The sequence below is a fragment of the Eutrigla gurnardus genome (genome assembly GCF_963514095.1).
Source record: "Eutrigla gurnardus genome assembly, chromosome: 13".
In the NCBI taxonomy this organism is placed as follows: domain Eukaryota; kingdom Metazoa; phylum Chordata; class Actinopteri; order Perciformes; family Triglidae; genus Eutrigla; species Eutrigla gurnardus.
In genome coordinates this window covers 9037301-9060192 of record NC_139936.1, presented here as the reverse complement: position 1 = coordinate 9060192, position 22892 = coordinate 9037301, and the positions used below count along the sequence as shown (strand labels likewise).

Sequence of the window (22892 nt, the reverse complement as noted above, 5' to 3'; positions counted from 1 at the left end):
GATTCACCTCCTCAAAGGGTCTACATCTGCTTAACCAAATGGCAGAGAGCCAGCAGTAGCAAACTTTGTAAATGTGTAGATGTTTGTGTGTGTGAGAAGTGGCCAGTAAATGACTTCACCCCTCTTAACCTCTGTTACAGCTTTTTCACTCCGCTCAAACAACAACACAGTGGCAGCTTCCCAATATGCAAAACAGGCTATGAATATGTAAATTAATATATGCTAATAGACCAGGCCGCTCCCTAATGTCCAGAGGAGCTTCACAGGTAGATAACCAGGAAGGAATTTGGGATACAAGTACACACATATTTGCTTGGCATGGGTGCTTATATCCTAATTTCCCAATCAAATGAACACCAATATCAAAGTCTTGGCTGAGCAATGAAGCACATCTTCATTTGTACATCTGTATGTAAATGTGTATACATGGCTGCGTGTGCCCACCATGCGGATGCCATTCTCGAAGGCCTGCCTGGCCAGAGACGCCGGTCCATCCACGGTCTTTCCATCATCATCCGGTCCCCAGCTGGCGCTGTAGATGTCAATGTGCTGCGGTTGGAGGCTCAGAGACTTGGCCTCCACCATATCCGTTACATCCCCATCCAGCATTCGCACGCCTAAGACACACACAAACACAAAAACAAACACAAGTTAAATCTGTGTGCATTTCCAGTGAACTGGCTGTTAAACACATGAAGCAGGCAGTCTACATGTCCTGTCATAATAACCATAATACACTAAAACAGTCAGACAAATCAAGTAAAGGGATTAAGCTAATTAATACCTTAATTAGCAATTATTTCAGTATATTAGTCCCATGAAACACTTGATTTCAAGAAAATAGAAATGTAGAAATGTAACAAGATCTCTATATAGGTTTCTATAATTGGATCACATTTTTTTTTTTTTAGTTGTTACATTCATAATATGCAGTCAGAAGTCACCTGGAAGTTAAGCTCAATGCTGTGTGGAATATAAGCATATGATCAAAGACAAACAGAACACAGAAACACAAAGACAGCTAAAAAAAAGGCGGTAAATGTGAGTTAAACCCAGGTTGGTGGAATAATAACTGGACAAATATCGCTCACCTCCTATTCTGGCATTGTAGGCAATTCCCACAATGCAGTGGGAGTTGTTTGCGGCTGCAGCAACTTCGCCCGCACACCGTGTCCCGTGTCTGAGAAAAGAGCGCGAAAAAACAGCTTATTAGACAAATCTATCGCACCCGTGTATACACAAGCAGGAGAGCGACTACCAGATAAACATGGAACGCAGGGGCGCTTACGTGTAAACACACATTTTCACAGATAGATGTGTACATTCCTGTTGATGCAATCCTAAACAAAATTCTTAAGGAGTAATACTTGTTACAAATGTAGTATGCACTTTTATCATTTCTAAAATTCTTGCTTATTCCTCATAGGCCTATCAACGAATGGAAGAAGAGGGAGTTCAACTAACTTCAATGTCAATTGTCCCCAAATGAGCAAACGCGTGCAAACAGAGGCACAGTTTGGACCTTGTTTTGAGCATCCACGCGCACACAGACATAGACACACAAACAACATAACACACACACACACACACACACACACACACACACACACACACACACACCAGGGTAACATTCCACCAGTAACTGCAGTGGTGACAATCGGCCCGGGTCAGCAACCAGCGTAAACAAACATAAGTATGTTTGCGTCCGCCACCCCCTCAAAAACACCACTTTCTGGAACGGCACAAACACACTCACAGACACGCACCTCCTGCAGAGAACATCTGCATCACAACACCCCCCGGAAACAGCCCTGACCGCTGCCATGGAAACCCAGCATCTAGCTATCCAAACCCCCAGGGAAAGACACAGGAAAGTTTTAAAGTCCAGGGAAACGCTCAGACTGCAGAAAATTGGTTTCACAGAAACTTTGTGATTTTCAGGTTAATGTTTATTTACAAACAGATCAAAGCTTTTAAAAATACATGCCTGCAAACCATCACAGTTCTCACTTTCCTACTGTGTATACAGTAACACACATGCTTAGCAACATCATCAAAAATGCTCATAAGAATTCTAAATCGCTCACTTAGATTTTCTTCACCCACAATCTGTCTCAGAATTTCATGCCACCACTCGACACTGGTGCAATGCAAAAAAAAGCACAGTGTTTTAATCTCCTCAGTAGAAAAGTGAATTACTTATATTTCCTAAAATAACTTTTAAGTCAACACCTGTGATCACTTATCAAAAAAATCCACAACAAGGTTGTTTAGATTTATTTTACATTCATATCCAATTTAGATATTGGAAACAGCCGTTGGATGAACGTGGAAACCTTCCTTTCATCCTCAGTAGACAATGATTGACCTCATAAGTTTGCAGAAAAGTAAGCACGAATTAAACTGTGTTGGTTAAAGTATACCATATTAAATGGCTGCAAATAAATGATAGGCCCTCTTGTCGGAGTTAATGAGCCAAACTGCTGGCTCCCTCCTTCAAAATGCTTCAGCTGTCTTTACTCAGTTCACTTCACTCCACTAATCCATAAAATCGTCCGTCTGGCCGTCTTTGTGTTTGCCTGTATTTTCCATTTTCTACACATCTGTGTCAGAGTCACTCAGGGATTTCTCTGTGTTTCAACCAGAACCATACAATGTTTGTGCAATGGATAAGAGTCAGTTGGAACAATACACACCCTCACACAGTAATTATTCAAATGCAGACACATGCTTGAAAGTATCAAAAGGACACAGCCACTTTAACTCATATGTAACCATCTTTGCTATACATCATTTTATAGCTGTGCGTTGCCCCTACGTCAACAAGCAAAGTAAAAAATACTTTATTTTCTGGTGTATTTTCTTTGTGAATCAGGTTTACTATAATTTCGGTTCAGCTTTTACATTTTTACATTTCACTTTGTGCTACAAAGGGGTAACAATGACAAGTGATTCTTTTTTCATTTTATCAGACACAAACACGAACACTTCTGATCACAGACAACAATGAATTCAGGGAACCAGATCATTTAGCTGCATCTGTAGGCCTCGTGTCTCTTTAAGACAATGCATTACCAGCAGGAACTCAGCCACTGTCAAGGCATTTGGGCTGCTGCAGCCAAACACACATAAACACCACAAATCACTCACTAAGCCAACCTGGCACAAGACAAATGCCTGGACAGAAAAACCACAAATCCGCCCACAAATGTCACAATCAAATACACTAACGTAACTCACCGCACCCACAATAAGGTCAGGGCTCAGCAAATACAAAAATATAGAGGCAAAAAGCTTCTGTAAAAATCAATCAGAAAAACACACAGAGCATTCTATCCCAGCAGTGCTAACGGTGTTGGTGAAGGCTATACAGCACACTGGATGACGAGCTTCCAGACTAGACTAGTGTGAGAACATAATGGAAGTCATTGACTCCCAAGTTTTCAATCGGACTCATCATGACGAATAAATAATACGAGAACTTGCAAAGACAACTGAGAACGGAGATTATAAATTAATTCTTGGCAGGTTTGAGGGAAAGGCTGTCTGTTTTTAGTTGGAGCCAAGAGATCAGTGAGACATCTCAGGCTGTTCATCATCTGGATTGTAAATTATTTGTTCATTGTGAACATTTTCAGAATGTATTTGTAATTCTTTACACTAAAAGAAAGGGAAACATTTGGAGTGTTCTATTTAAGGGGTATAATGCAAGCGATTTTTCTCTGTCATTAGATATAGCACAGATTGTTTTCCTTACTTGTTCTCGTTGGTTGCATCATATCGAGGCATGGGATCCATATCGTTGCCGTTGACATCAAAGCTGGCTTGGGGGTCCTGAAGGAGACACAGAGGTAGTACATGTACATCAAAACACAAAATTAAAGGGAGAAAAAACAACCAATTCATTAAAAAAGGTAGGCACAAAAATATCTGTATGTATGCGTATGTATGTGTACAAGTAATAGACCTGTAGAACGCAACAAAGCTTCCCTAACCAAATCAAACACTTCACATCAGCATCACTCACAACCGTTTAGCAAATCGAATGCAATCAGAGCAAAGTCGAAATTCTGCACCGGTCACCCTTCGGCATAAACAAATCCAGGCAGTAAGAGTAGCTAATAACAGCAGCGAAGGCGCTGTCAAACAGGGTGTGAACCATTTTATCTGCACAGTTGAGTGATGGCCTTACCCGCTTCCTCAGGCCAAGAAGTTGCTCTACCTATCTGGCCTTGGCCCAATTTCACTGACTCAACACACACTCACACACACACAGTCGCTCATAGACGCCCTACACAGGCATACATACACACTCACGTAGTTCTGAAAGAGGTCTGGGTGGTTTCTCTCAATGCCGTCATCTAGTATGGTCACCACCACGTCTTTACCCGTGTAGCCCCTCTTCCAAGCACCCATGATGTTCATATCCGACTGGCAGTTATGGACGTCGTCGTTACAGTGCTGGAGAGATGGTGATAGAGGAGAGACAAAACATAACATATCAGCGTCTTGCAGATGCACAAACTTTATGGGCACACCCACAAAATGTTCCACTCGACTTGAGCGTTAACATTTTTCTTTTAAGAAGTTAAAGTCATAAATCAGTCCAAACAAGGTAAAGTCAAGTCTCAAAGTGCTTGGGGAAAAAAATGCGTTCAATTACCTATACTACCATACTATTTGGTATAGCAGAAAATGATTTTGAATGTCCCAATACATAGTATGTCAAAAATAGTATGCCAAAAATACCAGGATGTCCCACTGCATCCGGCTAAATTTTGCAGGCTGCAAGCCAACATGCTTTTCTGGCTATTCTGACCCAGAATCCTGCACAACGGAAGACAGACAGATGACACCCTGGTGAGTGCTCATAAACAGAGATCTTATATTTTGGCTGTATGAGGGGAAAGACAAAACTATGATGAAGTAGTAGTATGCAAACTGCATGTAATAGCACATAGTTTGTAAGGACAACTGCAGTATGCACTAAAAGTAAAAAGAAAAACTATGTGATTTGGAACGCAGCCTAAGTGAAATCCCAGAAAAGCTTGGTCAAACTGGAAGACCTTCTGTCTTCAAGACATGTAAAGTTTGCTGAGAAAAATCCTGTTATTTTGCAATACAATATCCTTCACTGCAAAAAAATAAAAACACAGCATGTGCTACAAGATTATTTTTTGTTTGCCATTTAGACCTAAAATAAATGTGATTTCGTCAAATCTTTTTTACTAGAGAATCAAACTTGTATGCAGCTTTAAAGTGAACTTGCTGTTACTGACACTGGTTAATCTCACGTGTCTCTTTGAAATTGGATTCAATCGGATACAAAAATATACATATGAACAACATATTGGAAAAAAAACAAATGTTTCAACTGTAAGCTATGTTAAATATTTTCTTAGAAATTACTAGAAGAAGAAGAAGAAAACACACATCAAGATCTGTTGATCAAGATTTGTCCTGCAGTTAGAAAAATATGTTTAAAACCTCTGGTCAAAGTATTCAGAGTTATCTATTCTAAGTTAACAATTCACAGAGCAGAGGACGGACACACACATGCACACGCACGCGTGTAACTAAAAGAGCAATGACCTGAGAGTATGCAAACACTTGTGATAAGCCTGCAAATCTCTGCCAATGTGAAATGTCCATGCTCAACATTGCCAATCTCTGAGAAACATGCATATTTCTACCACATACAAATACTTATGAGTAAACAAATCATTTCTAGCTTGGCCATACATTGTCTCTTTTCAAATAAAGTTGCAAAAATGTAATCACTATGACTCTTCTAGTCTTTCATTCAGTAAAACACACACACACCATCAGCTCCAATGACCCTGCAGTAATGAGGATCATAGCATGACCTCAGCTAACCTTTGACCTACAAACTCCATAAATGTAGACAAAGATAATCGATGCAAACCACATTATATTGAGCTCCATTTGTCTCAGAACTTGCAATATCCTTGTCTGGTCCAGTAAATATACTAACACTGAGAGAAATTAACTGGTATGAGTATACAGTGCACTCACAATGTACCACATACTGCTCCACTTGGCGTCATTATAGAATATGTTGTTCTGGGCTGGGCTGCTGTGGGCGGGGTTAGTCAGAGAAAGGGGTGGGGCTGGCTTGTAATCCCTCTTGATCCTCCTCTTCACCACCTGCTGCTGTATCCACTCCACCTGAAACACAAACACAGGATAACAAACACTGAGCAGGTATCAAGTAATATCACACAGTAGTAGAACTGTTTCACACACACAGTGCCATCAGTCTACAGGTGTGATTACATCACACTTCTTTTTAAATTATTGTGTTCGTGGTTCAGGAAAATGTAAGGTTCTGGAAAACGTGGGTGCAGCACCTTCAATAATCAAAAAAACAAAAGTGAACATAGAGTGGCTAAATTTCCTCTTCTTGCACTTATCATGACCATCTCCAGAGAAAAGATTATCACGAGTATACTATGACGCCTGGCTTGCACAGACAAAACATTAGAAAGCAGCAGAAGATGATTTTATTTGTATTGTGATGGGTGAGTAGTGCTGACATTTCTAACTGTAGGAGGAAATAATGCTATGAAATGCCATCTTTCACTAGGAAAGCAAAACCGTTTCAAAGGTGACAATGCTCAGCTGCAAAGGAACTTCTATTTGCCATATGAACAATGTGTAAATAACATCAGCACTTTTTACTTGAAGTCTTCACATTTAAATGTGGCAACAGTGAGTAAATTAAAACTACATAAAGTCTGTGTTTCACAAATATAACGAGAATCTTGATATATCATCTTTTTAGCCATCTGAGTTTTGCAGTGAAGTCATTTTTTTCCCCTCTCCATCAGTTCATTTCTCCCGTTCTGCAAAATGGACACACTAACACACACACATATGCACGGAAGACATAAATGTCTCTCAGGTAACATCAATCTCTCAAATGTTATGGGCTTGCTTCAAGGTGCAAGGCATTCCTTGGCAGGAATTTCACTCCACTCTCAGACAGAACTTTCCGATTTCAAAATCAGCATTGTTGGATCTGAGCAAGAGGGCAGGCCCCACTTGCTTGGCCCTGGTTACTTCCCTGAAATCTTGTGTTTAGTCTAGCTGAAGCCCTGCAAACTCCATCTGTCTAAAAAGGACTCCATGAAAAGTTTACATGTACAAGCAATGATGACAACACAAAAACTTAAATATTAGTAGGCATAAACCTGGCACAACACTCAGAAGGCACATGTGTCAAAGCTATATGAGAGCATCCTGAGGTGTAAATATTTATTCAGATTCAAGTCTTCACATAAACATGATTGTGTGCCAGCTTACACAGACTACAGTAGGATCCTTTCGCTATACTAAAGGAATACAGCATGTTCAGATGAGATGTTGTGGAGCTACTGCTTTTATACAGTTAATAATGTGCAAATGCACTCCTCCTGAAATGATCATCACACCATCTACTGTGAACTAAAAAGTAGATCCGCATAATTTACAGACAAAGCAGCTCCGCTCATAAAAGATCAATAATTAGAATAATTTGCGTTGTGTTGCTCAGTTTGCCAGATCCAGAAGTCTGAGGCTTATGTGAACAATGTCCAACGGCAAAGACAAAACATTTCTCCACATCAATACAGCCTCAGCAGCCTGAGAGGAGAGGAGAATAAAGATGACATAATGACTGCAGAGTGATTATCTGGTCTCATGCACTGAAATAATCTGCCAGGCTCTCCAGAGAGTTTGAGAGGGAGACAACAAGACAAGATAGACCGGAGGAAGAGAGGTGATAAAGAGCTGAAGAGAACAAGTCCCAGGAGAGTCAATAAAAAAAGAAAAAGTTGGAAGAGGAGGGGAGCGAAAACAAATAGCAAGCGGCTAGTGAAGGGAGGATGATTGATTTTATGAATAACATTGATTTAATAACTCAAGTATGCAGCTCTTTATAGATCATGAAGGAGGGAGAGCAGAAAAATAATTCTGTAAATGGTGAAATGTAATAACTCAGGAGTGTAGACCTCCTTTATAAAAGAGCACGATATGGGAGAGAGAAAAAAGACCAAAAGACAAAGAGTGGAAAATGCAGTGAGATATTCAGCTTTAGTCTGATGCTCTGACGTGTGCAGAGGTCTCAGCTCGTTTCACTCCAAGTTCTGTCTGGACCATCAGCTTCAAATTAACCGCTCAAATGTGCCATTAGCCCCAAAACAATGCTGTCATCAGGAGTTGTTAATGTGTGTGTCTATGCAAAAAGACTGGTGCATCATTACAATTTGCAAACATTAGCTTAGCATCAACCTCTTTGATCAGCAGTGTAATTCTTGACTGCTCGTGCTGTAATTTGGTAAATCACGGATGGTCTGACAATGAGAGCATCACTGCCTCTCATCTTAACACCAATCCTCATGCCATTAATCGTTCTATAGATTGATGAAATGAGGCAAAGACTGAACAGATAGTGGAAAAGAAATGATTTTGCTGAAGTTGGATCATAATTAGTCTCCAGTTCACCTCAGAGGTTTCTCATAAATCCCAAGAACTTAAAGCATTAAAGATCACTTTGCTGAAGTTCCCAAATCAGTAAGGGCATCAACCCGAAGAACCTGAAGTTTCTTGCATCTGGGAAGTATCCACTCTACAGAAGTGTCCTTGAGCAAAACACTGAATCCCTATCACCTCAGTCAGGTGCTGCTCTGCAGCAGATAATGCCCTCCATCCTCCATAAGGAGGTGGTGCATTCAGTGATTAAGGATAATTGAAGTATCGGCTATTATTATTGCTCTATACCACATACAGTCCTACATACTGACTAAGTACAGTGAATAAAAAGGCCATATAGCACATCTACACAGATGTGCTATTTTATCTGAAGTGTTCATCTAATTTATGCAGTCTAGTCCAGATGATATTGGTTTGCTGTTCAACCAAAAAACGTTTGAAAATATTTTCAGGTTTTTCATCTAATTATTTTCAATTCAATGAATCAATGATTCACTCTTATCTGAATGTCACAATACAAATAGAACAGATGGATAAAAGGTTGAATATTACATTTGTAAAGCAGAATTTTGCTCTCAGCCACTGTTTAAATCTCCAACTGATCATCAATGTCATTTTCACACCTCCCGTCCTCACAACTACACATTTTCTGTTTCTGAGGCATAACAGGGAATCCACTTCTAAAGCCAAAAGAGAAATATTCAAGCAAACTGTGACCAACAATATCAATTTATGGCATAGTCAAAATAAATAAGTCCAGAGGTTTCAATAACGATAGCGTTTGTTAAAATGTTTTACTGGTCCATGCCCATTGTTACGTTACATGTTTAATCTCTGAGGCTATTGTATAATATATATATATATATATATATATATATATATATTCCATGTATTCCATTACTACATTTTATCTTCTGCACTTTTTTACATGTATTTTTTTTAAATATACAGTTTACACTACGGCGCATAAATGACAGTAATGACAGAAATCCACAGTATTTCTAAAGCAGGAAATTCAATCATTTGTTATCCCTGCTTAAAATCACTCAATGGTAACAGCCTGCAGTAATCCACATCAGTTGTGTCACATTTGCCAATCCTTATCACAACAAAGGCAATATTGCCCTCTATTGTCTGGAAAACGTGTCCATGTATCACTGCCTATTTTTTCTATGCCAAATTGCCTGCAGGCCCGCCAGTATGACGACTGAACCTGCTCCATTTTCTTATCTCCAGCTTGGTGGAGCAGAGGAATGATCTGCTAGCACCTGTACCTTTCTGCCAACGTTCTTTTTTTCCCTTTTCTCCCATCCCAACACCCTCTCCTATCTCACTCTTGTAATTTTCTCATCTCCCTCCCTCATCTGCTGCTTCCTCGCTCGCTGTCTCCTCCTTCATGAGATTTCAGGTCTTCTTTTTTCCGCAGATGCCCATTTTTCCTTGAGATTGCCTGTCTGTCTCTCTGGTTCCCATTCCAACCGCCTTCCTCCCTCCTCTCTCTCATTTGCTCTCTGCGTAAGGGTTTGCAGGTGGCTCTTGCTGGCTGGGTCAGTAACCAGGGGAAACTGGGGAAGAGTTCACTTCAATAGAACAAATGGGAACAAATTGATCCACTTTGACTGCTGTTTTTGAGACCCTGTTTGAGTTGCCGGGAAAAGAACTGAAAGCAGAGAGTTTTTTAAAAAAAAGGTCAAAGGTCAGTGTATGAGAACACCCACAACTATCTTTGGACTAACATGAGAAGATAGTTCTTCTATTCTCTTAAGTGCAATTCAGAGCCTCAGCCCAAACACAGCACACCACTTCCCAAAGCCTGTTTGAGCTCTGTGGTGCTGTGCTGGCCAGCTGTAGGTGCTCCTCTCAGGGCGTCGACTCCCAAATGCTTCATCTGTTAAACAAATTCAAGGCAAAACTGGGACTCATGGAGTCTCATGGTACCCGTGTATGCGCAGGTACCCAAGCTCCATCGGTGTTGTCTCCTTGATGCTGTGAGTGTCCTAATCCTCCATAAATGTTCACGAACAGAGTGAAAAAACATCTACAATCCATAGTGTAAATATTGAGCAAACTTCCATTGTTTTTGAGCTCATTCAAGTAGCTTTACTGTGTGGTGAAATATTTTCCTTATGTGGCATGGCATCTAGAAGGACAAAAGACTGAAATGTTACTTTGGCATCATAGCCACTTTGCATTTCAGTGTATTCCAGAGAGGATTCAGCTGCAAACCACACCTGGCTCTCAGTTGTCTTGCACATGTCTGGATAAATTACTTCTAGTAAACAAGAGTCTGTTTCGCAAAGTGTCTAAAAACGCCATTCCCCTGTAAGAGAACGCTGTGGACAGACAACAGCATTCCGCTGTTGTTTCTCTCTACTAATCTCTGCGCAGACTTCAAAAGAACAGTATAAGGAGGAGAAACAACCACTGTAGTACTCTAATTGCTGTTTACAATAAACTTGAAATAGACGGAAATAGATTTTAAACAAAGCAGACCGAGTATACTTGAACTCATTTCACACCAAAAACTAATAACAGTGCAGAGCTACAAGAAAAACTCTGTGGCTGTCTAAATTCTCTTGGAACTCCCAGTATGAATGAGTCATGAGCACAAGTCAGCATAGCCCTGCAAGGTGCTTAAAGATATCCTCACTAACGGATCTGTATAAGCCGTTTTAATGGCGGCTACAGCATATTTCCTAATATTTTCTCCTCAAAAGTGATTTACAGGGCCTACGCTGCTTTAAGGGAAAGCTAAACACCAAGATGAAATGTACATTTAAGATTTGAATGTCTTTTAGTTCCATCGCAGCACAATAACCTGATATAACCTCATCATTTCTAGTTGGAATCAAGTCAAGTTTGTTCATTTAAAAGTTAATTATTATTGAGATTATAAAGTTAGTTAGGCCTTCACTGCTTGCCAGAAATGCTGACATACATATGGAATAAACTCGCAACAGGCTAAAAACCTTTGTATTTAAAATCTGAATGAAGACACATGCTCTCTCCAGGCTAATGGCCTTGGCAGAGTCATTAATCAGCATTGGAAAAATAAGTGGTCTTTGACCTGAGAGGCAAGTGAAACTGCAGTTAAGCAAATGCCATAAAGCGGTAATCTGTGCTGTGCTGCATCACCATGGTAACGTGAGTGCCAACGAGCGCTGTGGATGGCAGGGTGCGCCTTTCATGGAACCGCAACACCCATCTGACTCACTCACACACAAACACACGCTGTCATTATTACAAAACATCATTAACAGTATGCCAGACTACGCTGGTGCCAAGCTAGCCATCATGTAGATCTCAAACCCACAGACAGGTTGCAGATTACGCTGAAGTGAGTCAGGGGAAAACAGTGACAGCTCCATTCCTCTTTGCTTCTCTCCTGAGCTCCTTCTTCACTCTCCTTTTGTTGCAATAGCTAATTTTTCTCTCCTTTAACCTCTCCTTCTCTGATCTAGTCCTCTAAAAAAGAATCTGTCTCTCAGCCAGCTGGCACCAGGACACAAACCTTCGTCCACCGTGGCACAGTGTCAGGCCCGAGACAGCAAGAGAACCAAGAACGAGCATGGTGACAGCAACAGTGATGAGAGGAGAGGGAGTCCAAAGACGAGGAGGGAATAGAAGAAACAACAGGTGAGGACAGCCGATGGACAAAACAAACAGAGCGAAAAAAAAACGTAGAGAAAGGAAAGATAATTGAAAAGAAATTGAAAAGAAACAAGGAGATAGAGGACAACAAGACACTTGGGTAACAGAAGGTGAGAGGCACTGTCTTGTGTTTTCTTTCTCTCTTTCTTTTATTGTGCTTCACTCACTATTTTTGTTGTCTTCGTCCCAGCTCATCCTCTCTTTTTAAAAATCACAATGATACATCATTATGATCCCTCATTCCTCGCTGCTGGATGACATTCCTGAATCCCCAAAAAGTACATTTTCTTTTTTCTTAATGACAAAGGGGATATTTTAAGATTCACTGTAATTGATCTCGGATGTTATAGCAGTAAGAGGTTTTCACATGTCAAGAATCAGACATCTGCAAAAACTGTGTTGTCAATAAATCCCATTTAAAGCTATCTACTTGAGCACTCTGTACACATAAATCTTAACAAGACATCAGTCAAGGAAAATGCCTCCATGGTGTGCTCCTACTGTATAACCCATTCATTTTGAATAAGCAACTTGTCCTGTGTGTTTTGATGAAGTTCAGAGTGGTGGCTTCATTAATTATGCACGGGACAAGCGTAAGGGTTTACCCGAGGTCAAACTTTAGTTTTTAATTGTGTGAAAAAGTTCACACAAATTGCAAAAAAGAAATGTTAAATAAACGCTTGCAACGTATCTTAGTCAGCTAAGCAAATACTTAATAAGGCAATCCTATTGTTGGTGAAGTAGAAACCAGGTCTTTAGCACAGCATTGTACCTCAGGTTTAGATCAAGTTAACTTGCCACATAGCATTTTAGTTTCAGGGAATCCGCTGCCATGGTAACAAACACTGGATTTTCTGTCAATTTAAGTGTTTTACAGAGCTTTTCTTTGCGTCATGTACTTAGAATGGAGAATCTAGGATTTCCCAGAATTTTGATTTAACAAATCCAATTAACTGCGTAGTCCTTCTAAGGGACACCACTCTGTCCGAAAGGGTATGTCGTTTCTCAACACATTTCACAGAAACATGATGGTTACAAAAGATATGGAATTAAATCTCTATGTATTTTTTAAACAGCAAATATAGCAGTATGTTGTTTGATATGTCAAACAAGAAGCTGTTGGCTATTGCCTTTTTTAAGGCCTCATAAACACTTTGTCCCTGAAATAACCCATTCTTCAGACTTGTGTGTCAAATACAGCAGGGTGATGGTGGGATGATGAATTTACTTCCAATGTGGAAATGGTGATTATAGTGTGATTTCATAAATAAATACCATTATTAAAACAAGTCTAAGGAAAGTATTTGTTTTGCCTGTCTCAAGGTCTGCCCAAAACATGCAGAAATTTGGCAAGACACCATCTTCCCCCGGCTTTCAGCCCGAATCATGGTATTCATCAGAAGATGTTACATACTTAAGTCACATGATGACAACAGAGTAATCTCTATGACAACCGAGCAGACTTTATGAAAAGCTAGTATGTGGACCTTGAGTCATTCTTGTAAATGCTCTTTTGATTCTACAAAATAATACAACAGGCTTACCTTGGGCTCCATGGAGATGAAACTATGGCGACCGCGGCTGAACATTGTCGACCTCTTGATGGTCCGGCTATGGAAGAAGTGATAGTGGTCTTTGAGATCCCCAATCTGCAAAACACATATATAGGCATAAGCAATGTATGTTGTTGTGAGTGATATGGAGACAATCCAATATCACATTTTTTAACCAAATACTTTCAACATTGACATTGCAACTATATTGTAGGGTTGGCAAATGGTGCTTTCATAAAATATTTACACAATGAGATTTTTGATAAGTAATCATCAGAAATGTGGATATAATGACAAAGTGGGTAAAGGCAAATGGTAGAACAGCTGGAACAGTCTGGTAAGTTTATGCCAATTAACAATACTACGATTGAAAAAAATCATACGATAGCTCATGTCACAAAATCAATATATTCTCAATATATTGACCAGCCGGACCTCAACAACTTATTAGCGTACCAGTAAAAAGAAAATATTTTTTCGGCAACAGTGTCCTAAAAATGATCATGAGTAACTGATCTGGCATTTTTATTCTGGTAGTTTCCATTCCACCCAATCAGGCGCATATACTGTATACACATGACAGTTTATCAGTCATTAATGAATGGGGTAACCTTCTGTGGCTGTTGGCTGAGTACTATAATGGACTTTGACTGAGTACTTCAAAGTACTTACAGAGGAGTTCCTTCTCTCATTGTTTAAGTGTTTAAACTGTCTTTAAAATGGCCAGAAAAAGACTATAAAAAGGTGAGACATATATTGGCAAAAGTCAAACAAAAACAAACGACACAAAAAAGACAGAGAGAAACAGCTTGAAAGTCAGACAAAGACTTTGAATGACAGAGAGCTGAGGAGGACAGAGGATCCACACACAGACAATGATAGGCAGAAGGCAAGCTGCTGGACGGTGATTAGTTTTAATAATTGATAAAGACCATACTATCCCTCAGATGTATCCTGTCATGGCTGCCAAGGGTCCTGTGGTGCGTCACTGATCCATGGCTGAGCTCCACCGCCACAGAACCCATTAGATCAGCTTTCAACTCAACGCTCATGAACATACACACACATTCTCCAACTTCCAGACTGACAAAATGAGAAACAAGAAAGTGCCAAAAGGCCTTGCTGGGTCACCTTTCAGCAAATGCCAAACATTAGCTAAACATGCGCCGCACATCAGATGTCCTGTGTAATCAGATTTAAAAGCATTCTACATACATATTAAGAAAGTGCACTTCCATAATAGGCGGTTATCACTTTGGATACCTCATAGTCTAAACAGGTCTCAACATACCGTGCTTCCACATCCTATTTAATCTGCCCAACATCTGCACTGCCATTAGTGGGACACCCTTCCCTCTAGGAGTGTCTGCGAATAGGGAGCCGCTGGAAAAGCTCATACACACAGAATAAAAAAAAAAAAAACCTTAAGTCTAAACTTCTGCTGCGCTGCTCTTTTTGACAGGCTGCCATCTACAGTCTGTCTTTTTCTAAAATTGCCCAATTTGTGAGTGATTCATGATGTGTTGCATCACATACTTCTTCAGCAGATGCACTTCCACGTCACTTGACACAGAATCCTGCCAGGAACAGCTCAAATGTGATGAGACTTGTCCCATGGGAATTATTCAGAAACTCCTCAGCTGGTTCAGACTCCCAAACTACAAGGTCAGGTTTTGCATGAATATGTGCGATACAGACACATGATGAGAGCTCACACGCACATCAATATCCTGCAATTGCAAACAAAATCTCACATGTCTACGGAAATATGAAAGGAGTTCTTGCTACGTGGGGCAGATGGTGCTGTCTTATTACAGCATCATCTTTAAAGCGACACCAAGGATAACACAATATTTATACATCCATCCATCAATCTATTATCAACCGCTTATCCTGTTCAGGGTGAGGCCGATCCCAGCTGACATTGGGCGAATGAAGGGTACACTTAAGTTGCATTTGCTATAATGTTCAGGCGTGTCACGCTACGGAATAATCAGCACCAACTTTCATCCCTATCCTCCTTACCATGTAACCTTTACTCCAGAATAAGGATTACAATAATCAACTCAGGGTTCATCTACAAACCAAAAAGTAGAATTAATAAAATACTGACTGTTTTACTGGACATCCCAGACACTGGGTGATTAGCTTGGATACAAAGTAGGAGCATGAGTGGTATTTTCCCAAAACAACACCACGTTGGCCTCATGCCTTAAAATACTGATGTATCAGTACAACCTACTTGAATAATCTCTTAATTTGTTATTGATGCAACCCCCTCCTCTCCATGTCCAGCTACATCCTCAGTCTCCCTCTCAATGGCTCAAACTCCTCTCCATCTCTTCAAAACACCAGTTCCAACAGATATCCACGTCTAGGGTCTTGTCAGCTGATTTAGACACAATTTGGGCCACTGTCTTAGTCTGGGAAGGGGGCTCCATGGTTAAGAGGATTACCCAGAATTCCCCAACGAGGTGCTCACTCACTCCATGCCAACTCTTTTCATCCATCCGTCCATCTATCGTCCTTTCTTTCAGTCTCTCCTTACTCCATCTCCCAGTGTGTGGTTATCTTTGTTTGTTCTCCTCTTTCCACCCATCAAGAAGACTATATTGTCCCTCTGACACGTTTTCCCTACCCATCCCCCTATTTTTCGCTCTACTACTAACTATTTTACTTCACAGCATAAAACCTCTTCTCATTTAGCAGTCACATCCCCAAAATCTTTTATCACAGTACAATCATTATGAAGAGTGCAGGGAAGTTTAATTGAACTGAAGAGTTGTAAGAGTGCAAGAAAAACTTGAAATAAGTCATCGTAGTTGAGTTAAATTTCATTCTGTGTATACATCAGTGCTGCATGGACATAAAGGGGAGGGGTTTGATGATGGGGGATGTCAAAGTTCACATTAGTAAACCAGAGTTGGCTGTTATCTCTCCCATGGGAGCGGCTTTCAGCTGACCCCAAAACCAGGAAGTGAAGTAAAACTCTTGTCTATGAGGTGTCAAAGTCCAATGAACGCTCCATATTGTGATGGAAATTAGGGCGAATGGTGGGGGTTGGGGGCGACACTGCACTCCACAGGGGAATTCCTATGGGGGGCTGGTATGGAAAGGGGGGGTGGGGGGGGGGGGGGGGGGGGGGGGGACTCCACACATTAGTTCCCGTCAAAGAGAGGGGATAAACGAGGCCATTAAGGCCTGCTCTCTGGGGAGTATAGTGGGTGGGCGGGCTGGATAAGGCGAAGAGGAAGGAGGGGTTCAATAGCTGTTGACTAGGCTACCCCACAACAACCTGTCAGAATGCCCCCCTCTGTTCCACGCTGTCTTCGTGTCGAGCACTGGCAAGTGCAGGCTTGAACTACCCACGTATTTCGGTCACAATACTCTGAAGTATGTGTGGGGTCCATGTTTGTGTGGCCCATTTCTTTTGCCCACAAAAGGACACAGGATTTCTCTTTAAATTGTGTCAAAACATATTTTTAAGTGACCAATTAAACCCCTCCTCCTGGACAATGACATCATGTGAAGAGAGACGGGCAAATCCCACACACAAGTGTTTCCCTTCTCTGTATATGTATATTGTTTTTATAGCTGTGGTTGGGAATAATGTAAGACTTTGCTAAGCATTGGCTACCAACATTTGGCCGTAGATTTAATGAAAAGTGTAGGGTCTCACACTGCAGAGGCATGCACAGATATGCAAGCTGTAAAATGTTGGGTAATATTTAAATGACGTGCTTATTTTAACATTTTCTCTTGTGGTGCTGCTTCATCATGACTCCAACTCAACTTCATAATTTGTGAATACTGACAAAAAAAGTATGGGGAGCATTTACTAAAGAATGTGTCCTAAGTTGTTGCCAAGTCCAGCAGGACGAGCCTGGGGGAGGTTTTGGAGTCCAACAGTATATATGCACCACCATTGTACAGCGTTTTAAACGATGCTTTTGATGTCAATTCCAGCACCACAGACCCAACAGCACTAACTGTCTCACGTGTGTGTCAAAAAGATCAAGCACAGGAGACTGCTGTGGCCGTGGCTGTGAGGCTGGTAGTGAGCTCCCTGGCTCTAGTCCGCAAACCGAGCGTGATCCGCGGAAACAGCCAGGAGGCACCTGTTGTGCCATCATGTGCTTAATTTGTTTCCCTCTCCTTGTCTGACACGGAGAGCTACAGAAGGAAAAGAGTTAGAGGATCAGGTCCATTGTCAGGTTTGGACTTCAGACCACTGGCGTGTGACTTGGTTTCGTTTGTCAGCTGGAAAAGTAATAATTACCACCACGGCGAGACCGACTTTTAAGAGTTGTCAAAAACACGGCGAAGACACACAAAAAGAGGCGACTTTTGATGAGGCGATAGGCGACCTACCTGTCCCATGTTCCTATAGCCATATTTATCCGCTATCCGCTCGGCCACATCGGCTCCACCGGCTATCCTGACTGCCCAGTGGTTGGTGTAAATCCGAGCGTTGCACGGCGGGGACGCAAAGCTGAGACTTAGCGCCAGGACGCACAGCAAGCTTCTTCTCCAAGCGGCGTTGCGGACCATCTTCCCCCACTTTCGACCCGACTCTTCTTCCTCTCCTCCTCCTCCTCCTCCTCAGCCGACAAGCCAAACAACCAAACTTCTCTTCTCGCCGAGCAAGACTCTCATAGAAACACAACTCGCCGGGTAAAACACTTAAAGAGAGAGAAAGAGAGGGAGAGGGGGGGGAGAACGCAGTCCGGAAGAGGAAAAATGTACCTTATCCTCAAACCTCTGCTTTCCACATGGGAGAGTTAGAAGTTTGCGTTTCGTGTGCCCTCTCTCTCTCTCTCTCCCTCTCTCTCCCTCTCTCCTTCTCCCTCTCTGTTTTTTCCACAGTGGAGGAGGAGGAAGTGTACGTGTCTGTGCGCCGTGCGTCTTTGCGCGCGAGTTCGTGTACGCCAGTGTGCGCGCGGAGTTCCTCAAAGCCGATTTCTCTTCTCCGCGAACAACTCGGATGTTGGTCGTTCAGCGCATCGGGCTTTCATGTGGCGAAATGGCTACAGCGCCTCCCCACAAATAACTAGCGGACACTCTGGAGAGTCGAAACAACTGAAGCCGCGGGGTTTCCCTGCCGAGCTCCGCTGGGTCTTAAAGACACTCTGCTCCGATCCACCCGCTGAACGCCCGTCCACCAGACACAGACAGAGGGTCAAACTGGGGGCCAGGAAGCCACTTGGGGGCAGCTTCAAGGGCTTTCTCCAGGAGGGGCCCTAGGGGAAAGGAAGAATAATTTACTTCAAAACAAACTGTGAATTTGCCTAGTTGGACTATATTAAGGAATTATTCTTCATTTTTGTGTGCCATAACACTAAAACGAGTAGTATATTTTACCAGTTACATTTTAATGTCACTTCCACATGGAGGCATTACAACACAAATTACATCAAAAGTTACAATATGGTTGAAAAGGCAGATTGATGCATTTCTACAGAATATTCTTAACCCTGACCCTTTTTATCCTGGGGTTTAAGGATTCAAATGGATTATTTATGCTTTATTTATTCAGCCCACTGCTAATCAGAAATAATACTCCCAGAGCACTGTGTAAAAGAAGAAAACATGTTGAGCTGATTAAATATTTGGTTTGATATTTGGTTTGACATCATAAAACTCTCACACTTTTAAGAATATGTCAAGTTTGCAGTAAACGCACCTCAGAAATATGCAGATTTTTTTCAAACAATTGTGGTATCTTTCACATTTGGGCTTTTTGTTTGTAGATAATGAAACAATGGGACAGCTGTGCACAATTATGCACATTTTTCACTGAGTGACTGAGTTATCGCTGATTTACAGCAGTAGTGCTGATATATAGCAGTGGTTCCCTTTAATAAAAATACCAGTTAACAAGTGGATGCATTACATTTTGGATACTGCTCCCCTGTGCCACCCGTTTAAATCTGCTGTTGAATGCAAGCCTTGTCAGTCTCCTGGACAATATTGACATAGACATACCAATGTAAAGTTGGCTAAACCATGACCTCCACCTAAGTCATCATCCAATGGCAAACAACCACAGAAGAAAGTTGTTTTTTTCAAGAACATGAAATTATTATTTTATCCTATAAAACTCTCAACTTTATTAATTAATTGATTTTTTGTTGTTGTTTTTACCACCATGATTGTTTCATCATGTGTCCAGATCTTGGATAAAAGTGGGTAAATAAGATTGAGTTGACCCTCTACTAAATCCTTGGACATGAGCTGAACTCTGGTGTGTTTTCACCAACCTCACAGATAACCTTGCTGCATGCCTGGGTTACACATCCACCGCTGCCATGCAGGTCTTCTGCCCTTTATGCCAGCTTCGCTGCATATTTCCCCTTAATAAATGAAGATCTAGATGTCATGGCCCTCATCGCAACACAGGTCACAGCTGACTAAACGCTGTCATTATGGAATGTGCCCGGTATTATCTGCAGTTGAGTCTTTCATTCAAGGCCTTTGTTGATTGATGGGTTTTTGTTTTGCAGTAGTTTCCCGGGGATGTCTCTCTGCACAGCGAAAACTCTGTTCTGCATGGGACACAAGTGAAAATCAGCATAATTGCACTAATTGCAGCCAATTTCTCGCTGAATGGACCCCGCTGTCACATCTCACAACAAGTGGGGGGACAAGAACATCTCATGGTCCCCCAGATGGAGATGAAAGGGAGTAAAGAAAAAAAAAAAAACACCCAGTGATCGTTCTCCATTCAGCCGGATGGAGGGGCTTGTAATTTAAAGAAAAAAAAGGAGAGGAGACAAAACACAGCAGAAATTGATTTGAGTATCCAAATCAAGTACCCAGATCACGAGGCCACCTTGAGAACCAGGGCCCCCAATTTCCATTTGGTTCCAAAATGTCGCGATATCCTGTGTGACAGCCTCACAACTCCCCGAGTTTCTCCAGGGAGTGAACCGAGTGAACCCCAACAAAACGTCTTTGTCAACATCTGAGAGCGGATCGGTCAAGAGTGTCAACAAACAGTCCGAAGGACATTCCTGTGTGCATTCCTGTGCCTTCAATGAAATAACAGAGCGCATCGCATTTTTTTGGCCAAACACAACTTTTAAAAAAAACTCCACACAACCCCCATGATATGACACAATGGAAGGCTCCAGTAGGAAACTGCAGCCAACTAGCTTTATTCATCAAGGACACAGCTAATTTGTTCTTTCAGTATCAAGCCCAACATTTCCAGGAGAGAACCTCCCACATGATTTCCTCGTCCCATCAATACAGGGGCGTTACAAAACATGCGTGCCCCTCTTGTATTCAAGTGCATCTTGCGATAACTCATTCACCCGTGCTCCTCCGCCACCACCTCACCATTTATGGCTTTTGCATTCCTGTTCTACAATTTTCTTTGCTTGCCTTTCACAATATTTTCCTTTTTTGCCTGCATCTTCTTTTTCTAATGAATCAATCTGGATCTATTATTTCTTTAGTCTGTCTTTAGTTCAAGTTTTTTAATTGTTTTTATTTGACTTATGTTGCATGTTGTGTTTACTACTCTTTCTCTCTGTCATGTAACTCTCTGTTCCTTCAGTTATATCCTAGGGCTCATAGCTCTCTCTGACCCCCTTATCTCTATCTCTCACTGGGTGGGCTTCCTGGGAGTTACGGTTGACCTTTCAACTTCACTTTGACCTTTGACCTTGTAGCTGTAGGCTCCTGCACTTTGGCTACAATAGCACCTGCCACTCACCGGCTTTCCATCCTCTCTGCTCGGCATCTCACCCTCCAATCACTACCGTTCCCACCTTCTCTTCAATCTCTCCTTTGTCACCCACTTAACAGTGTTATACGGGCTATTCTGGAGCACACACACTCTATACATTCTGTGGAGAGCGATGGAAGAAGGGGGTATAGCCCAGTAAAAGTTTAGTCTCCTGCATCCACAGGGAATGTGAATGTTAATCTCTATGGTGCTCAGTGTGTGTTTTAGTTAAACGAACAGTTCAAAACAAGTCAAATAATGTGAGAACTGTTTGATTATCTAAAGTTAAGTCATTGTCACAGGGGTCAACACATACTTGTTTGACTGGTTTACTTTTAATTCATGCATTGCATGTGTTTAAAAAGTTTGTTCAATGTTCTTGTGTCCAAATATGACTCACGGCTGTAATCAATACCCGGTTCAATGTTTTGCAGCATAAGGGTATCCCCTGAAACAGAGGATTTCATTTCTTTGTACCTGAGAGCTGCCACTGAGCAATCGACTTCATGAAACATAGCCATACATTGCCATCTAATGGTGACCGATGAGATTACACATAGGAGATTGCAATTGAACAATGATTTGTGTCCATTTACATGTTTACTGGTGCACTGGTACTCTTAATTCCTGATTCCATTATCTGTACTGGAACCGTATACTCAATATTAGATAAGGAATTTAATTTTAAAGGTACAATATTCGAAAGTCAGAGCCTCCACATCACTCTCCACATGGCGGGGTGAGTCGGCGGCTAGCAGCAAACAGCCCTAACAGGATTAACATCAGCAACGGAGCAGAGCTAACCGTTTTATTACCTGGGGGAACTGTAGGTTGGGTGCTACATTTGACGATGCAATTATCAGCAAAGCCTGCTAGGTTTACACTGAAAAGAAGTGCTGAGGGTGCTGAAATAATCCACAAAATGTCAGCGTTCAAACACACAATCCTTCAATGCATGTGGTTCAAGCAAATGTGCTCTGTATGCAGTGCAGGGCAGCAGCTGTGAGCTCGCCAGTGGGGCATGCACTGAAAGGCATATAAATAAAGCATAGAGCAACTGGGATTACTTCACACACACAGAGGGAGAGTGACTTCATTCTCCACCCAGGTAAACATTACTACCCTGTCCTTGATGTTGAGCCTTTTGATGAGAGGCCAAACGTCCTCAAAAACCTAAAACACATCCAGTTGGCTACAATAAAGCTTCACAAACATGTATCTTTACTAATAGTTGTGCTGAATGCTCTGAATATGATATAGAGAAGGTTTAAGGCAAATGTAACTGAAACTTTGCTTAGTTGCTTAACTAGTTCTTTGATAGTTTCAATACTATATCTATAATATATTTTCATATATATTTTGGTCAACATTGACCTCATTTCATACAGGTCCAATCTTTGAACATCCTTGACATAAATCAAATAATATGCAAAGAACATGTGTGATATCTTTGTATTATTGGG

At 41.4% G+C, this 22892-nt stretch overlaps 1 protein-coding gene across 2 annotated transcripts in view; it reads right to left on the bottom strand.

Moving 5' to 3' along the window:
- Positions 1-18757, bottom strand: part of pcsk5b (proprotein convertase subtilisin/kexin type 5b) — a 45044-nt gene extending 26287 nt beyond the window's left edge. Inside the window, exons 1-8 of one of the 2 annotated variants that reach the window (XM_084025067.1) lie at positions 18562-18756; positions 18069-18520; positions 13689-13793; positions 6037-6189; positions 4318-4461; positions 3758-3834; positions 1092-1180; positions 445-617 (exon numbers count right to left, since the gene is read on the bottom strand). In XM_084025067.1, coding sequence (XP_083881193.1) covers positions 445-617; positions 1092-1180; positions 3758-3834; positions 4318-4461; positions 6037-6189; positions 13689-13793; positions 18069-18248 — 921 coding nt within the window. In that variant the 5' untranslated portion in view covers positions 18249-18520; positions 18562-18756. Of the gene's footprint in view, positions 1-444; positions 618-1091; positions 1181-3757; positions 3835-4317; positions 4462-6036; positions 6190-13688; positions 13794-18068 lie in introns of both variants that reach the window. The other variant, XM_084025068.1, reaches the window with a different exon arrangement.
- Between the last annotated feature and the right edge of the window lie 4135 nt (positions 18758-22892).